This window comes from Doryrhamphus excisus, linkage group LG5, assembly GCF_037039965.1.
Source record: "Doryrhamphus excisus strain RoL-2023G ecotype Guam linkage group LG5, RoL_Dexc_Guam_v1.1, whole genome shotgun sequence".
In the NCBI taxonomy this organism is placed as follows: Eukaryota; Metazoa; Chordata; class Actinopteri; order Syngnathiformes; family Syngnathidae; genus Doryrhamphus; species Doryrhamphus excisus.
The window spans coordinates 16,055,636-16,077,373 of NC_136361.1; the positions used below are offsets into that span (position 1 = coordinate 16,055,636).

Here is a 21,738-nt window from a genome sequence, read left to right on the forward strand (position 1 = left end):
CTCACGAGGGTCACGGGGGGTGCTGGAGCCTATCCCAGCTGTCTTCAAGCGAGAAGCAGGGTACACCCTGGACTGGTCACCAGCCAATCACAGGGCACATATAGACAAACAACCATTCACACTCACATTCATACCTATGGACAATTTATATATATATATATAGATATATATATATATTTATATATATATATTTCTCCTCCCTTGTAGAGAAATATTGGATGACATTTTTAGGTAATTGGTTATTTTTAGCCTTATGCATTATTTTAGCTGTTTGAAGATGAACTATATCAGCAAGTTTAAGTATTTGTGATTTTAGAAATAAGGAGTTAGTATGTTCTCTGCATTATGAATTATCCTTACTGACCTTTTTTCCAGTACATTTAGCGAGTGAAGATTGCTTTTATAGTTATTACCCCATATTTCCACACAATAAGTAAGATATGGTAGAACCAGAGAGCAATAAAGAGTGTGGAGTGATTTCCGATTTTTGCTTTGTTCAATATTGAAATATTTCTGGCACTATTAAATATTTCTGGCAATATTTTTTGTCACAAAGGAGACTTTCTATCAAGTCCTGTGTATTTACGAGCATATATTACTGTTGCAACATTTCGAGGGGAAATTTCCTAGTCCTGAAATGGATGCGTCTTCCTCCTTTAATGCTACAGGTGGGCGTTCACCCTTATTATCATCTCGTCCTACACGGCCAACCTTGCCGCCTTCCTGACCGTGCAGAGAATGGAGGTTCCCATCGAGTCCCCAGACGACTTGGCCGACCAGACCAACATTGAGTACGGGACCATCCACGGAGGGAGCACCATGACGTTCTTCATGGTACGGCTTCTCCATGACTGTTTGTTTGTTTGCATGCTTTTAGACGCCCAAGCACTAAATCTGTAGCCTAATGCAGTCTGACGTTTGTGTCTTAATGTTTGCACTGTAAGCATCCGCTTGTCTGCTCTTTATCTCAAAGCTGCCGTGTGCATTTAAGGGCTCGACTGCCTTTGTTTGCTTACAAGAGCGTTCGCGGGCATCTGTGTTGGCATCTGTGTTTGCACGACTACCATGTGTGTGTGTAGGTGTGTTTACATATGGGATTGTGAGTAGGTGAGTGTTTATTTGTGAGTGTGCCAGTGTTTGTATTCTCCTGGTGTGGCTCCAAATATAAGCTAAACAATACACACTTTTGTTGGCCTTTTCCCTCACGCAGATAATAAATGTAATTGTGCACTGCAGACAATCAATTCCGCCATGTTTTTCCTCTAAGTGCTCAACCACCTCCTGTGTGCGGGTTTACCCCACGCCTGCAGCACAGATGATACATCACCAAGAAGCGAATAACGTCTTCTTCTCAGTTCATTTTCTTCCCCCCACTGATGGAATTCTCCCCTTGTCATTATTCACACTGGATTGTCTCCCTCGTCTCAACTGCCATGCATCTATTTTTTTTTTATTTTTAATTATCATCTCCCTCACGTCTTTTCTCTGTTTTGGAGATTCACAAGGCTTCATTTGACGCCTGCCATCGTTGTACTTTTACGGCGCACGGTGAAATCGCTGGTTTCATTTGCTGTTGAAGGGTTTGTAAACATTAAGGGAATGTGCAGAAATCACAGGAAATAAAATGATAAGAAAGATAAAAAGAGCAATAATCAGGCATAAGCCATCGTGGGATTTCTGTGCTAAAATTAAATAATGGATTAATAAAAAAAAGAGGGAATACATTAATTTATAGATAAGAATAATTACAGAATTAATTTTTCATCTTTTCTCCTAATTAATTTTTATTTTTATATTCATATTTTGGCAAGTATTCATTTCATGGCAATGTATTAGTTCATGCAGCTGCTCTTTATTTCTTATTTATGCATTATTTATATTGTTTGTGCTGTGGAGAGATGTTTCATATGATTAGAGTTAGCTAGCTGTTGACTCACAATAAAACTAGCAATATGACTAGCTATTTAGTTGCCCGTGTCGTAGAAGTGAACAATGATGACTGAAGTGAGATTCATATTGTGGACATAGATATCAGTGCATGATGACACGCCGCTTTTCACCATCGTAAGGGTTGAAATGGGAATGAATTAGATTACATAGTATTGTTAAACAAATTATTTATTGTATTAACAATAATAACACGTGCAAAACATTGAAATAAATGAGAAAATGTAGTCGAAAAAATTATTCACTTCAATGTAGGGGGAAAAAAATCCAATAAATATATACTAACATATAAACACTTTATACACACATTATATATAAATATATACAAATATATAAATATATACTATATTTGAACATGTATTTAGCCATTTAGTCATATTCATGTATTTATTTATTCACATGTATTTCTTAGTTTTGGATTATTTTTAAGAATTAATTATTCAAAATAGAAAAATGATTTAAAAAATTATATATATATATATTTTAGTTAAGAATTAATTACTCAAAAAAGAAAAATAATTACAAAAACTATATATTATATATTAAATAAATAAATTATAAATAAATATAATAAATAAATATATATTTATATATTTATTATTATTTTTCTTTTTTGAATAATTCTTAACTTGAAAAAATATATATATATAATTATTTTTAAAATGATTTTTCTTTTTTGAATAATTCATTTTTAACTTTAAAAAATAGTACAATTTTAGTACAATTGGAAAAAGGAATCTGTGAAAAAATTGAGGGAGAAAAAGGAAACTTTTCTCCAATAATACAGTAGGTAATACTCCCAATATCAGGCATAATAAATACTATACTACTCATAATAAGTAAAGCATAAGTAAAGTGTTTTTTTACTGTTATTGATTTGTTGTGCAGAATTCCCGCTACCAGACGTACCAGCGTATGTGGAACTACATGTACTCCAAGCAGCCCAGCGTGTTTGTGAAGAGCACCGAGGAGGGCATCGCCCGTGTGGTGAACTCCAAGTACGCCTTCCTGATGGAGAGCACCATGAACGAGTACCACCGCGGCCTCAACTGCAACCTCACGCAGATAGGAGGCCTGCTGGACACCAAAGGATACGGCATCGGCATGCCGCTAGGTAACCTTACCACAGTGAAAAAGCGTATTATCTCTCATTTTCATCAATGCGGAGACACCTGCTCAATTACCCTGAATCGACACTTTTTAATTAGACATTTGAAACAGACAATTTATTATCCTGTCTAAAGGATTGTAAAGTGTCTGAGCAGATAAACACGCAGGTAATTGCTTTTTCTCCGAGGCAGCGTCACACTGTAACTGAATGAAAAGAACACAAAGATCCTGTACTTGTACTAACAAAGTGTACCATTACTCGGGTACAATATGTCCACTAATACTAAACGATTCAGGCAGCCCGAATGACTAAAAAAATGTTTTCCCCTCAGTTGCTTTTTCTTGGCACAGAACACCACCATTATATTTCTTTTCTACTTTATGAGAAACCCTAACAAGGGTGTTTTTGCCATAAATGTTAGAATAAAATGTGATTTTTCACAATGGCTCTCATTCATTCCACTTTTAAAGCCATTCTCCTCATAGTGCCTCAGAAAGTGGCACTTAAAAAAGGGGGAATCTTAATTTAAAGTCATGTATTTCTGTGTATTATAACATAAAAATGACTTAATATGAGCTAGCTAATTACGTCATTGGGATACATCTATTTTGACTATGAAGCCCTCTAAAAAAAAAGTACTAAAATACTAAAATAGTACATGCTGTGATCATGCATTAACATGTACACTGATGTTAACATGTAATAGTTGCAGTATCTGGACATATTTTGATGATTTAAAACACTACCGAAACTTCTTTGCAGTGATACACATACTTATGCTAATTCTGTTGACAATAACAACAGCGACAACACTTACGATGTCCACTCTCATTGGGATGGCTGTGTCTTCCAGCACAATAGGTGGGCTTGTTGAGTTTTTGTAGCGAAATTGAGAGCTAGGTGTCCACTCATTTGTCTGTGAATGACGCTGAGGCGAGCGCTTAGCGAGGCGTCGTGTTGGTCCGCTAGATAAATATAGTTTTTCATGTTAGCTGCTAAATATAATATCACTTTAGCTTGGTTAATATACAAGTCAGTTATCTAAATGGAAGCGTTAGCGTTTGTTTTTTAAGGTTTTTTTGTGAGCGCTTTATTTAAAAATAGGTATCTCCCATTACTTATGTTGTTAGCTAGCTCATATTAACTTTGTTTTCGCCCCCTAGAATGCACAGAAAAAGGGAGAGAAATATGTGTTCATAAGGATTGTGAAAGACAGGCAAAAATTTAAAAAAATAAAGTGCGGTTTCCCTTAAACAAAATGGGTATTTCCCATGACTTATGTTGTTAGCTAGCTCATATTAACTTGTTTTCTCACGCTAGAATGCACAGAAAAAAGGGAGAGAAATATGTGTTCATAAGAATTGTGAAAGACGGGCAAAAATTTTAAAAAAAGTGCGGTTCCCCTTGAACAAAATAGGTATTTCCCATGACTTATGTTGTTAGCCAGCTCATATTTACTTGTGTTCTCATGCTAGAATGCACAGAAAAAGGGAGAGAAATTTGTGTTTAAGGATTGTGAAAGAAGGGAATTTTTTTTTTAAAGTGCGGTTCCCCTTTAAGAAAATATATTTTCAAACAGTAAAGTATACATTCATTCATTCATTCATTTTCTACCGCTTATCCTACGAGGGGTGCTGGAGCCTATCCCAGCTGTCTTCGGGCGAGAGGCGGGGTACACCCTGGACTGGTCGCCAGCCAATGACAGGGCGTAAAGTACACATTAAATACAAAAATTAAATGAAATAATAAGGAAAATATTTAACACGGTGGGCGAGTGGTTAACATGTAGCATGTTCGAATCTCCGTTTGGGCATCTCTGTGTGGAATTTGCATGTTCTGCATGTTAGGTTCATTGGCGCTTCCAAATTGTCCATAGGTATGAATGTGAGTGTGAATGGTTGTTTGTCTATATGTGCCCTGTGATTGGCTGGCGACCAGTCCTGAGTGTACCCCTTTTATTAGTAAAAATGTATGTTAAAACAACATACATTTATATAATTAAATGCATAGGATATGCAGAGAAGTGTATTTTTCTTCTGCATATTTCTCAGTTCAGCATGAATGAGTGGACAATTAGTGTGTCTAGTTGCGCTACCTAGTGGAGGAGTTGGTGAATTACAGTTGTAAATGAGTCAAAGTGAAGGAAGACGATACCATATTTGGCCTAGTTGAACTCCTTAGTACCGTTCTAAAGACAAAAATAACACATGGATTTATGATGACGTTGATGTAATTCAGTTGTGAGTCCACGTTTCCTGACATCTGCTTTAATCTGGCTGTAATCTTACTCTTAATCTGTCCTCTTCCTCTGTCCTCTCATCTTATCCTGGCTCCTGACCAGGCTCTCCGTTCAGAGACGAGATCACGCTGGCTATCCTCCAGCTGCAGGAGAACAACCGACTGGAGATACTCAAGAGGAGGTGGTGGGAAGGAGGACAGTGTCCTAAAGAGGAGGACCACCGTGCCAAAGGTTAGTCCAGCGATGATTATTATCTTCCATCCTCAGGCATGAAGTTAATATTCTTTTGGAGGACTCTCATCAGTACAAGAATACTCCAATGAATGTTATGATGTTATTCTGGCGGCACGGCGGTCGTGTGGTTAGCACGCAGACCTCACAGCTAGGAGACCAGGGTTCAATTCCACCCTCGGCCATCTCTGTGTAGAGTTTGCATGTGCATGCGTGGATTTTCTCCGGGTACTCCGGTTTCCTCCCACATTCCAAAAACATGCTAGGTTAATTGGCGACTCCAAATTGTCCATAGGTATGAGTGTGAATGGTTGTTTGTCTATATGTGCCCTGTGATTGGCTGGCGACCAGTCCAGGGTGTACCCCGCCTCTCGCCCGAAGACAGCTGGGATAGGCTCCAGCACCCCCGCGACCCTCATGAGGAAAAGCGATAGAAAATGAATGAATGAATGATGTTATTCTCATAGTTTTGGCTAATATTTTGACTTCAATTGAAAAAGAAGGAATAAATGAAGGAATAAATGATGATAGAAACTCTCCTTTGTGCCAATAAGTATTGCCAGAAATATTTCAATATTGAACAAAGCAAAAATTTGTTCTCAATCAGAAATCAATTCACACTCTTTACTGCTCTCTGGTTCTACCATATCTTACTTAAATATATGGGGTAATAACTATAAAAGCAATCTTAACTCGCTAAATGTACTGCAAAAAAGGTCAGTAAGGATAATTCATAATGCCGCCTACAGAGAACATACTAACTCCTTATTTCTAAAATCACAAATACTTAAACTTGCTGATATAGTTCATCTTCAAACAGCTAAAATAATAATAAAAGTAACTAATTACCTAAAAATGTCATCCAATACTTCTCTACAAGAGAGGAGAAATATATAAATTAAAAATATATATAAATTGTCCATAGGTATGAATATGAGTGTGAATGGTTGTTTGTCTATATGTGCCCTGTGATTGGCTGGCGACCAGTCCAGGGTGTACCCCACCTCTCGCCCAAAGACAGCTGGGATAGGCTCCAGCACCCCCGCGACCCTCATGAGGAAAAGCGGTAGAAAATGAATGAATGATGTTATTCTCATAGTTTTGGCTAATATTTTGACTTCAATTAAAAAAGAAGGAATTGGGTATTTTTTCATGTTTTTCATTTCAGTGCGGACCTAAAACTCTAAATCTACTCCACAAATGCCATAATTTAGTCACAGATGGTTAATAACTGGAGATTTATTGGACTCAGCTCATTATGATACAGTTTTATGGGCCACTTAGCATAACTTACTCCCCCTAAATGTCATCTACTCTTCTGAGGTGTTCCTCTAGTTCCACAGTGGACAATTCAGCGTGATTAACATTTGTTTATCTACCAAGGTTTGGGCATGGAGAACATCGGTGGCATCTTTGTGGTGCTCATCTGCGGCCTCATCATCGCCGTTTTTGTGGCCATCATGGAGTTTGTGTGGTCCACGCGTCGCTCCGCTGAGACCGATGAGGTATGCCCCCATACCTGCCCTCGCCGAACCCGCAGACACACCCCAGTAGGTTCCTCCTGCCAACTTCTTTTTTTTTTTTTTTTTTATCGTGTTGTGCGTCTATGCCGCTATGTGTGTGCGTGTGACTGTATTTTCAGTTGATGTGAACTTGAGCATGTCCTTTTGTTTTTTTTTAGCGTAGTGTTTGTGACGGTACAGATATATAAGCAATATTGTCAAGTGTCAATATTTGCTTGCGTATTGCAGTAGTGTGACCTGGCATTAAACGTCACCGTGTATCTTCTTTTACATGCCTCACATGTACGCTGGTATTTCTCGTTGCCATCTTTGGATTACTTCTCCTTCTCCCCCCCATTTCACTGTGCGTCCCCCTCCCCTGTCTCTCGCTGTCCATCAGTGTCTGTTTTCCGACAAAGAGTACTGTTTCTGTTTATGTGAGCACATGACTTTTTCATTTGGACATGAGCGTGTAGTTGTTGTTGTGTGCTGAGATGATGATGATGATGATGATGATGAGGATGATGCTAGCCTTGCTTGAGCGTGTCCATGTCGCCATGATGAACTAAACGACATTTAGTGTTTGTCTTTGGATTGTAATAACTCTCTCTGCTCTTTGGATACTCTCCATTTCCCCCCGTCACCTCCTCATCCCCAACGGCCCCCCTTCGCTGCTCCTGCACCCTGTTTTCGTTCACCATGCCGTAAATGCGTCAATCCTTTTTCTGTTTGGTTTTCCTTGCTTTTTGTCTTGTTCCGCTTGCCTTGCCTACTCTTTGTCTGTGGCGCCCCCCTTTCCCTTCTTCTCCCCCCCTTCACCCCGCCCCCCAACTTCAGGTGTCTGTCTGTCAGGAGATGATCACAGAGTTCCGAAACGCCGTCTCCTGTAAGAAGAGCTCCCGCTTGCGTCGGCGTCGGCCCCTCAGCAGCTCGGTGGCGTTGCGTCACCCGAACCGCATCGCTCTGGGAGCCCCCCGACCTTTGCGTCTCGTCCGGGAGATGCGCTTGAGTAATGGAAAACTCTACAGTGGAGCCGGTCCCCTCACAGGCGGAGCTGGAGGAGGAGGTGGTACTGGAGGAGCAGCACTCCCTGATTTGGGGCCCGGTCCCCAACGGCTCCTTGATGATCCTCTGAGTGCCAACGCCACCCCTCCACCGCAGGCACCCGCTCCGGTGATGCTGCCCACTCGCAGTTGTACCCACGTGAGGATCTGCCAGGAGTGCCGCAGGATCCAGAGCCTGAGATCAGACGGCACTTTAGGATCGGCCACGACGAGGATACCGCCCTCGTCGGCGCCCCTGCCCCGGCTGCCACCTCCCCCTCCTCCGTCCTCCTCCAACACGGACAGCGAGGGTGGTGGCGGGCCCAGCCCCAGGCGGCTGCACAGCCCCCCGCCTCACACGGTCCGCCCCATTCCTCCTCCACAGAACCTCAACAAAACAGACCTGCTGGGGGACCAGGCCTGAGGGGAAGTTACTTACGGAGAAACTGCTTGATCCCAAAAAAACGTGAGGGAACGCAGACAATAACAAGCGGATACAAAATGTGATTATTACCTTTAAAGGAAAAAACAACTCAAACCTGTCGAAGCCTGCAGAAACAGCAAAGGCTGCTAGCATGCGCTTTGGACCCAACTGACGGAAGTGCTTCTTTCTTTTCCCTTCTCTCATTGAGGCTTTTCTTCCACGGACACCACCAGGAAGATCCTGCTGTCGAAGAACGTGTTGTACCCGTAAGACTTCTTGAGGATGATTAAATGTTGTTTTATTCATTTGTTGTCTGGTTTTGTTACCATTTGTTCGAAGTGGGCGTTCAATAAAAAAAAAAAAGCCTTTCTTGTGACAAAAACGCTGGATTATGACGAAAAATGACATGACTTGGGATAATTTGTTGGAGAGTTTTGTGTCCCTCCCTGTTATGTCCCAGCTGCTGGAAGGATGAATGGCTGACACACAATTCAAACAGTAGCAGAGTTTGCATCCTGTATGTGTGTAAGTGTGTGTGTGTGTGTGTGTGTGTGTATTTAACAAGTGTGTTCAAAGTGAGCAGAACTCAGCAGTCTCCTATTAATGTTAAAAGACACAAAAAAGGTGCCGGAGATCAGGAGCACAAGGCTTTGAAATGTAAAATGAATGTCCCTCATTATCCTGCTTGCTTCCTGTCTTTTTCCGCCTTGACTCCGACAGAGCAGAGTAGAGAGGAGGGAAAAGGCTAGGAGAGGTACAGAAATCAGGACAACTAGTACATGTTGTGCTTTGGAAGACATGCTAGCATACTGTAGATGCAATACAGATAGTTTCATAAAGTTTCATAATCATCAGACAGATGCTCATTCATTCATTTTTTACTGCTTATCCTCATGAGGGTCACGGGGGGTGCTGGAAAGGGCGAGAGGCGGGGTACACCCTGGACAGGTCGCCAGCCAATCACAGGGCATATATAGACAAACAACCATTCACACTCACATTCATACCTATGGACAATTTGGAGTCACCAATTAACCTAGCATGTTTTTGGAATGTGGGTGCATATTGAGTTAATCGTAATAAAATACATCACAAGAAAAACAACAATGGACCTAAAACAGAGCCTTGGGGTACTCCTGAGTTGACCAACAGAAATGTCAGATATTAGAAAGGTGATTTAACACAGATATGGGAGAAGTTGACAACAGAAACTACAATGATTTTGTTGCATCCATTTTCTATGCCACTGATTTAGTCATGTATCCAAAACAACATTTTGGAAAAACAAAACTGGGTATTACTGAGAATGTGTGATGATAACCATAAAACAGAATAATAATATAATAAATAATTGTACATTAATACAATATGGAGCCTATCCCAGCTGTCTTCGGACGAGAGGCAGAGTACACCCTGGACTTGTCGCCAGCCAATCACAGGGCACATATAGACAAACAACCATTCACACTCACATTCATACCTATGGACAATTTGGAGTCGGCAATTAAACTAGCATGTTTTTGGAATGTGGGAGGAAACCCACGCATGCACAGGGGAAGAACATGCAAACTACACAGAGATGGTCAAGGGTGGAATTGAACTCGGGTGTCCTAGCTGTGAGGCCAGCGTGCTAACCACTTGTACACCGTGCAGCCGACAGATGGTCAATCAGTCTTAAAAGTTGCGAAGTTCATTGGCGGCCATACTTTTCAACCAATCTTGTTCAAATTGTACACACGTGCTTGTCAGTCCCTTAAAGGTGCATAACAATTTTTTTGGTGCTTCATCTAAACCGTAAACCATAAAGTTACAGTAAATATTTTATAGCTGTGTGAGGATTGTCAAGTCGATCCAACTTAACACAGTACCCATGTTTGGGTGCATGTTTTGACACATGTCTCTTTTATGTATGTGGTATGTACTATGTATCAAAAGCAGAAGGACCTGACATCTGAGTCAAAAGGGAGATACAAAAGGAACTGCTTCCATGATTAGATCTGTCTGCCTGTTAATTCTGGGCATCTTTTTAAAGAGGTTTGTTAACGCGCCAGTAAGCTTTTTTTTGTTGTTGTTTGTTTTGTTTTCATCTCGCCGTTTTAACTTGGCCGTCCAGCACAGAGAGGCTGGGTGCCAGAACGATAGACTCAACACAGCCTCGTCAATACTGTCTCGAGCTTTTGATTGCCTAATTACTCCCCTCGCCGACTGGGGACCACTGCCAGGATCGAGCGCATCGACGAGCATACTGATGAATAGATGGAGAGGACACACATTTTTCCCAGAATCTTTTAATTGCATTGTTAACGTTACACACCCCAACCGATCAATGCACCGCAGAGGTTTTAGCTTTGGACAATGCAAGGCCTGATGATTCAACAGACTTGTCACCACCCCTCTCTCTAGCGCTCAAGTTGATTTTTTTTTTTTTTAGATAGCTGGCTACATGAAAGAGTTGCTATGGTTACCAGGATCCGGTGCATCGTTGATTAGCCATTCTTGTTTGTGACATTCCTAAAGAAGATTCATGCACCTTGTTTGGTAAAATACTATAAACCAACTTTGTTGTACAGTAACAAAATAAATATGTATATACATATATAAGATATGTTTTCCACTTCAATACAATGCAGCGGCTCACTCACAGTCACCAAAAGTATACTTTCAGGCAGTGGTTCCCAAAGTGTGGCACGTCAATTTCCAAATTGCCAATTAGCGCCTAACGCTCAAAATTACGAGTGCGTCTGAATGCCTCAAAGTGTGACGAGATCGCAGCAGGAAGTAGACAGCGAGGCAAGGTGTTCCTTTCTCTTATCAACAAATGAGTAAGTCTGAATGATTACTTTATGCATTGATAGTGTTTAAGCTTGAAGATTGTATTCATATTGGCGTTCCAATTCATCCCCGCACGGTGCTAGCGGTGAAACCTGTCGTTGTGAGTGGAGATTCACCCGAAAATGAGGCTTTATTGATGGTTGTATGTATTTCAGATACTATTAAGAAGGGGGTAGTGGTTCTTTGAGAGTTGGGACATCCAGTCCAAGATTCCAGTCAGATAATGGACACTTCATACTCGAGCAGGATCAAAACTAGCAAACCGTTGTCAGTGCTACTCTTGTAAATCACAGCAAACGCACCCAAAGTAGGTGATATTTACAAAAGCAACCTCAAGCCATTAGCTATGTAGCTAAAGCTAGAGCTCTTCCTCATGGAGTTGTCCAGCCTTTTAAAACCCACTGGTAGTAGTTCAAACTCAAACTGGAGTTATTCTACACTTAATCAAACTTAAAAACTAGAAGATGTTTCAGATATTGCTGGCTGCGTAAGACTTCAAAACGTAGTATTAGCTTGTCTATGTTACGACTTCCTGAAGCTGCACTCTAAGCATCATGGGAGATGTAGTTTTAAGCCAGATATTGCCCATGTGACTGTACAAGCTACGGGATTGAAAGCTTGAGAAAAAGTTGCATCTTATATACCGGATATTACGGTAAGTCCAACAAAGCTGTAGTGAAAATGTGTCCAAATGTCGCCTTGATGCTGGAATTTACACAGTTTAAATGCGCTTTTAGTAAGCCCGACTGGGAACACGGTGTTTTTAAATGAACTTTAATGCTAATGAGCTGAGTTTATCCGCACCTGTTTCCTATAGTGTCGCCAATAAATATAATTATGCACTTTATCCTTTAAACATATACATGGTAACTTTACACACACACACACACACACACACATATATATATATATATATATATATATATATATATATATATATATATATATATATGATAGGAGGACACAAACAACACTAGCATAGCTATGCGTCCTATTATGCTAACATTACACTCATATTTTAATAGCAACATCATGCTAGGCTAGCTCATTTGATGAAGTGACTAATAGTTGGGTTAATATGTGTAGCGAAGCCTCCTAGCAGTGGTATTATGTTCTTTAATAATGTAATGAAAAGGCAGCCAAGTCAAAAAGGGAGTGTTTGAGCGGGAGATGATAGATTCTTCTTCTTCTTTTTTTTTTTTTACATTTGGTCCCCATAAATCGACTCTAGAGACAGATATCACCATGTCATTAAGAAGTCCATTAAGGGACCTTTAAAGGTTGATCCCTGAGCCTTTAACTACCTAATCTATAAAATATACCTTAAAAATCCAATCGCTAGTACCAACCACCGTAACACTTTTCCCTAAACCGCTAACCTGAGTCACCAACACCCTTAACACTAAACCCGTTAATGTACATTGAAACCCTCTAAGTACCTTTTTAACAATGTGACCATCGCCAAGCCCATAAACATTAGCCGTTAAATCGAATCCCAAAGTGCAGTGGAGCGTGGAAAGAGTCCAGACCCCGACAGTATACTGTAGCGTCACTCACAATGAAAACATGGGTTTTTCGGTGAAATTCAGGATTTGAATACGGATGGAAGGGTTTAGTGTTAGGTCGTGTTGAATACAGTTTCATTCTTTTAATTAGTTGCTATGATATTCCAAGTGGATTGATTGATCGTATTCTAATCAAAGGGGAGGAAACTTGAATGTTCAATGTTTTTGTCTTCTTTGGTTGAACTTCCTGACACTCGAGTTTATGAATGTGACGCTGATTCTCATCTGTTTCTTACCTCTCCAGTGCTGCATTAACTCGTTTTCGAAAGCCAATTTACATTTTAAGCAGTCTCAAAACGATGCAAAACTCCCATCAAAAGGCAAAAGCCTTTTAGAAAACTTTAAGCAATGCTTGCGCATTTTGCCCAATAACATTTGCAATACATGTGTTTCCTGATGAGGCAGTCAGAAGATATCGTGTGGGTGACATGATTACCATGCACACACACACACACACACACACACACGTTTCTCCATTTCTTGGAGTTTGTGTAAACGACCTCAAAGACAAATTTCAAGTGCCGTCTTATATGATAGAAAACTAACACTAAAATATGTACAAATGTTTTTTGTATGATCTTTATATCAACGAGTTGCACTAAACAATAATGCTACATTCCGTTGAAAGTAAAACAAAAAACACAACAGAAAACCCAAATAAGCCAGTTCTTTGTCAACTGGGATAGGCTCCAGCACTTCCCTGTAATCCTAATAAGGATATAGAAAATGGATGGGTGGACCTTTAGGGGACTGACAGTCACGTGTGTGTAAAATTTGTGCAAGATTGGTTGAGTGGTTTGCATGTAGGCCACACGGGAAAACATGGGTTTGATTCTCCCAGTGCGTGGGTTTTCTTTGAGTACTCCAGTTTCCTCCCACATTCCAAAAACATGTTAGGTTAATTGGCGACTCCAAATTAGCATATCCCAGCTGACTTTGGGCAAGAGATATGGGGTACACTCTGGACTGGTGGGCAGCCAATCAGAGGGCACATATAGACAAACAACCATTCACACTCACATTCATACCTATGGACAATTTTGGAGTCGCCAATTAACCTAGCATGTTTTTGGAATGTGGGAGGAAACCGGAGTACCCGGGGAAACAGAGATTTGAACCCTGATCTTTCAGATCTCCTGACTGTGTGGCCAACATGTTAACTACATAAACCTCAAATAATCAATTCATCCAATGAGAGAATCATCCATGGTATGACTATTTTGACAACCGAACAGACTATTTTGCATATGATGCCTTATACAATGGAGTGGTGCCAGTATGTTTTGCAGAGAGCAACCATTGAACCTGAGTATTGACAATCATTTGTCACGTTTCGACTCTGACAAAGATGAACAAAATTGGGGTTCCCAAAGTGCAGCCCAGGGGCTCATATGTTGACGCCAACAACCAATAATAACACAAAGCCTTTCTACAAAATAAATATATATAAGTGAAATATAGGGCGGCACGGCGGACTAGTGGTTAGCGCGCAGACCTCACAGCTAGGAGACCGGGGTTCAATTCCACCCTCGGCCATCTCTGTGTGGAGTTTGCATGTTCTCCTCGTTCATGCGTGGGTTTTTTCCGGGTACTCTGGTTTCCTCCCACATTCCAAAAACATGCTAGGTTAATTGGCCACTCCAAATTGTCCATAGGTATGAATGTGAGCGTGAATGGTTGTTTGTCTATATGTGCCCTGTGATTGGCTGGCAACCAGTCCAGGGTGTACCCCGCCTCTCACCCAAAGACAGCTGGGATAGGCTCCAGCACCCCTGCGACCCTTGTGAGGAAAAGCGGTAGAAAATGAATGAATAATTGAAATATATATACAATATGTATTTAAATATATTGTGTATATATATTTTTTTTAGGTGTGTGTGTATATATATCCTAGAGGCTGGAGGGGTGTAGGCTCAACGGCGAAGACCAGTGATCTCGCGTTCAAAAAGGTTGGTGACCACTTGGTTTACATCAAGCAGATCTATTCAGTTGGAAATTGTGCTCAATGTAGAGTAACCGTGTTATCCGTAGCTACCTGTACTTCATGATTTGCAAAGATGTACCCAAACATTGGGACATGTACTAAGACATTTGCAATTTAATGAATGAATGAATGAGAAATCCAATACTGTTGTGGATAAATAGCCAGGTAAGGCTTTGTCCTTGTTATTTTGAGAATGTCATTTCCATTTCAATGGAGGAAAGCTGTAATACGTTTGCTGGTGTTTTCTATCATTTTGTCACTTGATAGGAGAGAGGAGAGGAGAGGAATCAGAGGTATGTCCCTGTATGAAAATCAATAAGAAGGGAGGGTCACAAAACAAATCGTGTTGTGAGTGGTCACTCTGAAATAAAACGGAGTGCTTTGTCTTATTTCTTTTTTTCTGGGATGGATTTTTTTGGGTCATATTTCTATACTAGTGCTAAATGGATTATTGGAACAGAGTCATTCATAAATATTCTGATTACAATGTTGATATTATTCCTATTGAAGAACAAGAAGATCTTTATTGTACTTGTGGGTGATGGGAGGGGGCGGACATTCACCCTGTTGTGCAAACTCATAGACAGATAAACTTGTTTTGGAATAAAAGTATGAAAACAGAGCCAACAGTCACATGTCTTCTGCTTTTTGGTGTACCTGTATGTGAATTGGATTGCAAACTTGCTTGTGAGTTTTGTAAATATTAATAGTCTAATAGTACCTTAACATTTTCATTTAGTCATAAAATACTTAAAAGTACATTTTTTAATGAATGAAAGCAACATTTTTTATTGTATGTATAAAATATTTTATATTTATTGTTTATTATATATTATCTTTTTAATCATTCAGGTTGTATGTAGATTAGAAGTAATTTACTATTGTCATTTTTATTTAATTGTGTTTTTTTGGATTATATCAATTTTAATTAAATCAACATTTTTGTATTTCAATGTATATTGCATTTTTGTATAATTTTATTTATACTTAATTTCTTTGCCAACATAATTTTCTATTAAATTAAAAAAATATAAAATACATTTTTATTTATACCAAAGTCATTTTTTAAAAATATCATTGCTGTTACATTTTCATAAAAATAAAAAAAATCATTGACGTCATTAGATTAGCTTGGTTGAGCTATTTGATAAAAACATATTAATTTACATACATAAATACATAACCATCGTAAATTAATGTTTTAATTATGTTTTTTAATTCATTTGCATTTATAGTTTAATAAATTTCAAATATTCTAATATTTTTGCCAAGTTTTTCTTTAAAATTTTTCAAGAAAAAAAATCACAGCTTCTACTTATCTTGTCTAATTTGTTCATTATCATTTTTATTTTGTATTTACTGTTTAATTCATTTAAACTTTTCCAGTATTTAACTTTGATATGCTCTGAAATTTGTGTGACTACAAAAAATAAAAGAAAAATAAAAAAAAATCGCAGGCTGTAAATGTAATGGATTTTAATGAAAGTAACAATGTTTTTTCTTCATTTTTTTTTTATTTACTCTTATTCTTTACTTCAAAGGGTGTAATGAAAGAATCTCTTGGGGGGTGGGGCGGATTTTGAGGGAAGGCGATTTCAACTCCTGACAACAAAACCTTCAACTTCCTGCTTGAAGAAGCTGTGTGGGCAAGTCAAACATCCGCTACAGCGTCTGTGTGTGTGGAAGACAGTCAGGCCATGAAAGGAGTGAAGAAGTGAAAGAAACACATCACATCGGCACAGATAATGCGGTTAAGAAATACAGGAGGAACAAATGTTCTCACCACAGCTCACATGGGTGTTGACACATGTCTCACGTCTGGCAAAGGGCAATATATATAAAAAAAAAGTACTTTATCACACATTGTTGGCCCAAAAATATTCCTCTATTCAAACATCTGACCGTTTTCTAAGGATGATGACATAGGTCGTGGCCGCCATGCCCACTATGATCAGCAGGAACCCTCCCAAAGCGATCATCCGTGGTGTCCAATCTGTGAAGACTGTATAGGAGACACAATGTCAAAGCTGACACACATTACTGTTAAATTCCGCACTGAAATTAATTATAATTGAACATAATCGCTTTCCGTGTTGAATAGTCGCCATAATACAGCCTTAATTAACCGTATATGTTTCACCGCTTAAATCCAAATTGTCTGACACTCAAAGGCAGGGGTGTCCATAGTGCAGCCTGGTAGCCATTTGCTGGCTGTCGCACATAAAAATTTTTTGAAAAAGCTGAAATGTTGATACTAATTTTAAATAAAAAGACAGGACAGCATTATAATATATTTGTATGTTTTTAAATTTAAATCAAGCTGCATGTTCTCCCCGTGCATGCGTGGGTTTTCTACGGGTACTGCGGTTTCCTCCCACATTCCAAAAACATGCTAGGTTAATTGGCGACTCCAAATTGTCCATAGGTATGAATGTGAGTGTGAATGGTTGTTTGTCTATATGTGCCCTGTGATTGGCTGGCCACCAGTCCAAGGTGTACTTCGCCTCTCGCCCAAAGACAGCTGGGATAGGCTCCAGCACCCCCGCGACCCTTATGAGGATAAGTGGTAGAAAATGAATGAATGAATGAATGAATGAATATTATGATTAGCAGAAGTGGTTAGCATGTAGGCCACACAGTCAGGGGATCGGGAAGACCTGGGTTCGATTCTCTGCTTGAGCATCTCTGTGCGGAGTTTGCACGTTCTCCCCGTGCATGCGTGGGTTTTCTCTGGGTACTCCGGTTTCCTCCCGCATTCCAAAAACATGCTAGGTTAATTGGCGACTCCAAATTGTCCATAGGTATGAATGTGAGTGTGAATGGTTGTTTGTCTATATGTGCCCTGTGATTGGCTGGCAACCAGTCCAGGATGTACCCCGCCTCTCGCCCAAAGACAGCTGGGATAGGCTCCAGCACCCCCCACGACCCTCGTGAGGAAAAGCAGTAGAAAATGAATGAATGAATAATTGAAATATATATACTAAATGTATTTAAATATATTGTGTATATATTTTTTCTAGGCGTGTATATATATCTTAGAAGCTGGAGGGGTGTATAGAAAGATAAAGATAAAAAAGCTAAAAGATACCACACGTCTTAACATTTATTTACCCAAAACTAGTTTCTTTAATTGTAGCAGAACATTTGAATTGGACTTTAACGTGTTATTATGAACAATGAGGGGTTGCATTCAAAGACACCATGTAAAATACTTTAGCAACGAGGAACAACAACTACGCTGTCCACCAGTGCGCACTCAGCCTCTCCTCTTCCTTCTTGGGTAAAAGAAAAGGGCTTAGTTCGGGTCGTCAGGTGGCCACCATCCTTCATTGGTGTTTCGATGATAGGCCCAACACCTGGCATCCCAGGTGTGTGCCCCCCTCTTGCTTTGAACCCAGCAAGGGTCCTTGCGCTTGATCCAGAGCCACTGCCACTCCAGTTCTATTTATCTATGTAATGATAGTTCTATATAATGGCGGGTCGAGGTAGAAATGGTGTTAAAGATACCGATGTAAGTGACAATGATGATTGCTCTGTGTGTTTGAATGATGAGGAAGTGTATCACAAGTGGATCGGTTATTTTGATGAAGCGGTATCGTGGAGACGGGGATCTGACTAAATCTGAAAATATGCACTTTTGATGAGTAAATTCACTTCCACTATAAACTGTGGGTCATACTGGTGATTTTTCTCATTTACAGAATGCCTTTATTATTCATTCATTTTTTTCCGCGTCTTCGGGCGAGAGGCGGGGTACACCTTGGACTGGTCGCCAGCCAATCACAGGGCACATACAAGTCTGTTGGCTCATGTTGGGTTATGTTATTCTTGTAACATAACTTTTTTTTCACAACCTAATTTTCCAAAAATTGCTGCTAAATGCTAATGTTACTAAACTGACATTTTTCCTTGTATTAGGTTATTATCATAAAATTGTAACTTTTTCTTGATAGATTACATCATTTTTTGCTGACTTTTTTTGACATTATTCTTGTAAAATTACTGCTGATTTTTTATTTCCTTGTTATATTCTATTTTTATAATGATGGGCAAGCCCCAAATGACCCAAAGGCTCCAATTTTGACTGTAAAATAAGGCAAAAAACATGTAAATGTTTGTTTTTATGCTGGACTGAATGTTTTTTTTTCATCAAATTCATTTTTTCATGCAATTTCCCACTTTGTTCGATAGTCCTTGAATGCACCATAGTTGCTGTGAAACAAAGTGGCGCTGGCCCTGTCCCAAAAATGTTCTACCGCTTATCCTCATGAGGGTCGCGGGGGTGCTGGAGCCTATCCCAGCTGTCTTCGGGCGAGAGGCGGGGTACACCCTGGACTGGTTGCCAGCCAATCACAGGGCACATATAGACAAACAACCATTCACACTCACATTCATACCTATGGACAATTTGGAGTTGCCAATTAACCTAGCATGTTTTTGGAATGTGGGTGCATATTCAGTTAATTGTAATAAAATATATCACAAGAAAAACAATGGACGTAAAACAGAGCCTTGGGGTACTCCTGAGTTTTACCTTACCAACAGCAATGTCAGATTTTAGAAAGGTGATTTAACACGGATATAGGAGAAGTTGACAACAGAAACTACAATGATTTTGTTGCATATCCATCCAATCCATTTTCTATGCCACTGATTTAGTCATGTATACAGAGCAACATTTTGGAAAAAAAAACTGGGTATTACTGAGAATGTGATGATAACCATAAAACAGAATAATAATATAATAAATAATTCTTCTAATTAACTTAGCATGTTTTTGGAATGTGGGAGGAAACCGGAGTACCCGGAGAAAACCCACGCATGCACGGGGAGAACATGCAAACTCCTGTGAGGTCTGCGCGCTAACCACTCGACCGCCGTGCCGCCCAGAATGCCTTTATCTCAAACTATTTTCAGGCTACAACCTGATACATCCGGTTAGTAGGTTAAAAAAAAAGGGTCTAACGCCTATAAAGTTTAAGTTGAGTTCCCATGTTTTGAGTGACATGTCATGTTGCATTCTAATTGTTTCTAAACCCAAACACAACCATCGCTGACTCACTCACCATGGACAACAAGATTGGTGGTTGCCTTGTGTCTTAAGTCTCCAAGGAAGAAAGATATGAAGCAGGTATAATTCCCTGCATCAGACGCTCTTGTGTCCTTGATGATCAAATCTTGACCTGCCAACTCTATTCTGCCCATCAATTGACTGTCATGCACATGGACTTCATTAACCTTGTAATCATAAGAGATAAGAGGAGCTGCTCCTCCATCTGCTTTCACCAAGTACCAGGTAATACGATTCCAGGGCAATAATAGATTTTTTCGATAGGAGCCACACGACAGGGTGACATCATGCCCGGTGGAGGTGCGCACTTGGAAATCTGCTGCTGACACACAAGAAGGCACTGTGTTGGAAGAGCAAAGACAAGGATAGTAATGTAAATAACAGTAATGTTTTTACATGTAGTTATCATGTCACAAATGGGCACGACCGTGCATCAGTCACTGTTTTGTTTTGGTTTTTGTCTGCTTGTTTCGGGTGGTTTGGCTAAAGTCAGTTGGAAAACTGCTTGAAGGACTAAACGCGGTGCTTTTGAGAAAAAGCCTGGCTAACACACTCCGAGTACAGACGGCGATACAGATAATTTTGAACAGATACAGACAGTGGTGTACTCGCTCATCCCTACTGCTAACTCAAAACAGTTTTTGTCCCATTTCTTCTTTTTGCATTATGACGCGCTACTTAAAACCTCCTGTCGATCCAACAACAACAATCTGCTGTTGCGCTAAAGTTAAACAAAACAAAACTTACCGCAGATGAACATGTAAATATACCACAATATGGCAGGGGTTGCCTTGTCCTCCATTCTCCTTATGAAAGACAACAATATGAAAATGAAAGCGGAATCAAATTTGGGGGAAAAAAACGGTCAAAAAAAACAGGAAGTTAATGTGTCATAAGTCAGTTATTTGATCACATTTTGACTTTCGATAGTGGAGTTTTGTGAGCGCTAAAAACCCTACTCCTAAAATAAAAATCTTCATTGTAGCGGCTCAAATCCTACTAAAACAGGCGACAACCTAGACAGGAAGAAAAAACAAGAAGTTGCACAAGTGTGGTCTGACGTGTGCAGGATTTAGTACAAAAAATTATTTTGTCATTGTGTCATGAAAAACACAAACAGGTAGTGATACTGGTGAATACTTAACCCCAATGCTAACATAACCCTGGCCCTAACCCTATAACCCAAACCTTAACTCAAACCCTGGGGTTCATTCGTTCATTCATTCATTTTCTACCGCTTATCCTCATGAGGGTCATGGGGGGTGCTGGAACCTATCCCAACTGTCTTCGGGCGAGACACCCTGGACTGGTCGCCAGCCAATCACAGGGCACATATAGACAAACAACCATTCACACTCATATTCATCTCCTAGCTGCGAGGCCTACGTACTAACCACTCGAACGCCATGCAGCTGGGTTTAGAGCGGTGCTTCTCAATTATTTTTTGTCATGACTCTTCCCAAAGACCCAATGTGGTCTTTGAGGTCAAGGGGCACCATCTTCCTGTTTTTCCATGAATTTATGAAAAGTGAAAAGTGTTTGCTGCACGGCGGTTTAGTGTTTAGCGCAAAGACCTCACCGCTAGGAGACTGAGTTCAATCCCAACCTCAGCCATCTCTGTGTGGAGTTTGCATGTTCACCCCGTGCATGCGTGGGTTTTCTCCGGGTACTCCGGTTTCCTCCCACATTCCAAAAACATGCTAGGTTAATTGGCGACTCCAAATTGTCCATAGGTATGAATGTGAGTGTGAATGGTTGTTTGTCTATATGTGCCCTGTGATTGGCTGGC

At 40.0% G+C, this 21,738-nt stretch overlaps 2 protein-coding genes across 5 annotated transcripts in view; one reads left to right on the plus strand and one right to left on the minus strand.

The window, feature by feature from the left end:
* Positions 1–9,830, plus strand: part of grik5 (glutamate receptor, ionotropic, kainate 5) — a 165,602-nt gene extending 155,772 nt beyond the window's left edge. Inside the window, exons 19-23 of one of the 3 annotated variants that reach the window (XM_078790786.1) lie at positions 669–834; positions 2,836–3,061; positions 5,400–5,528; positions 6,912–7,078; positions 7,431–7,853. In XM_078790786.1, coding sequence (XP_078646912.1) covers positions 669–834; positions 2,836–3,061; positions 5,400–5,528; positions 6,912–7,078; positions 7,431–7,523 — 781 coding nt within the window. In that variant the 3' untranslated portion in view covers positions 7,524–7,853. The other 2 variants (XM_058053106.2, XM_078790785.1) reach the window with 2 other exon arrangements.
* A 6,566-nt stretch (positions 9,831–16,396) lies between these two features.
* On the minus strand, positions 16,397–20,889 carry LOC131105228 (uncharacterized). Of its 2 annotated transcripts, XM_058053127.2 has the most exons (5): positions 20,697–20,887; positions 19,945–20,289; positions 16,781–16,880; positions 16,662–16,696; positions 16,397–16,549 (listed from the first exon to the last, which is right to left on the minus strand). In XM_058053127.2, the coding sequence occupies exons 1-5, from the start codon at positions 20,749–20,751 to the stop codon at positions 16,530–16,532; spliced, it is 555 nt and encodes a 184-aa protein (XP_057909110.2). In that variant the 5' UTR covers positions 20,752–20,887; the 3' UTR covers positions 16,397–16,529. The 2 variants fall into 2 exon arrangements, with proteins under 2 accessions (XP_057909110.2, XP_057909109.2); XM_058053126.2 differs by having other exon boundaries at positions 16,397–16,696; positions 20,697–20,889.
* Positions 20,890–21,738: the final 849 nt, after the last annotated feature.

Coding starts and splice junctions, on each gene's coding strand:
- LOC131105228 (XM_058053126.2), bottom strand. CDS start 20,751: ATGGAGGACAAGGCAACCCCTGCCATATTGTGGTATATTTACATGTTC. Junction 20,290..20,696: donor TATTTACATGTTCATCTGCG/GTAAGTTTTGTT, acceptor CTTCCAACACAG/TGCCTTCTTGTGTGTCAGCA. Junction 16,881..19,944: donor CACCAATCTTGTTGTCCATG/GTGAGTGAGTCA, acceptor TCTCCTATACAG/TCTTCACAGATTGGACACCA.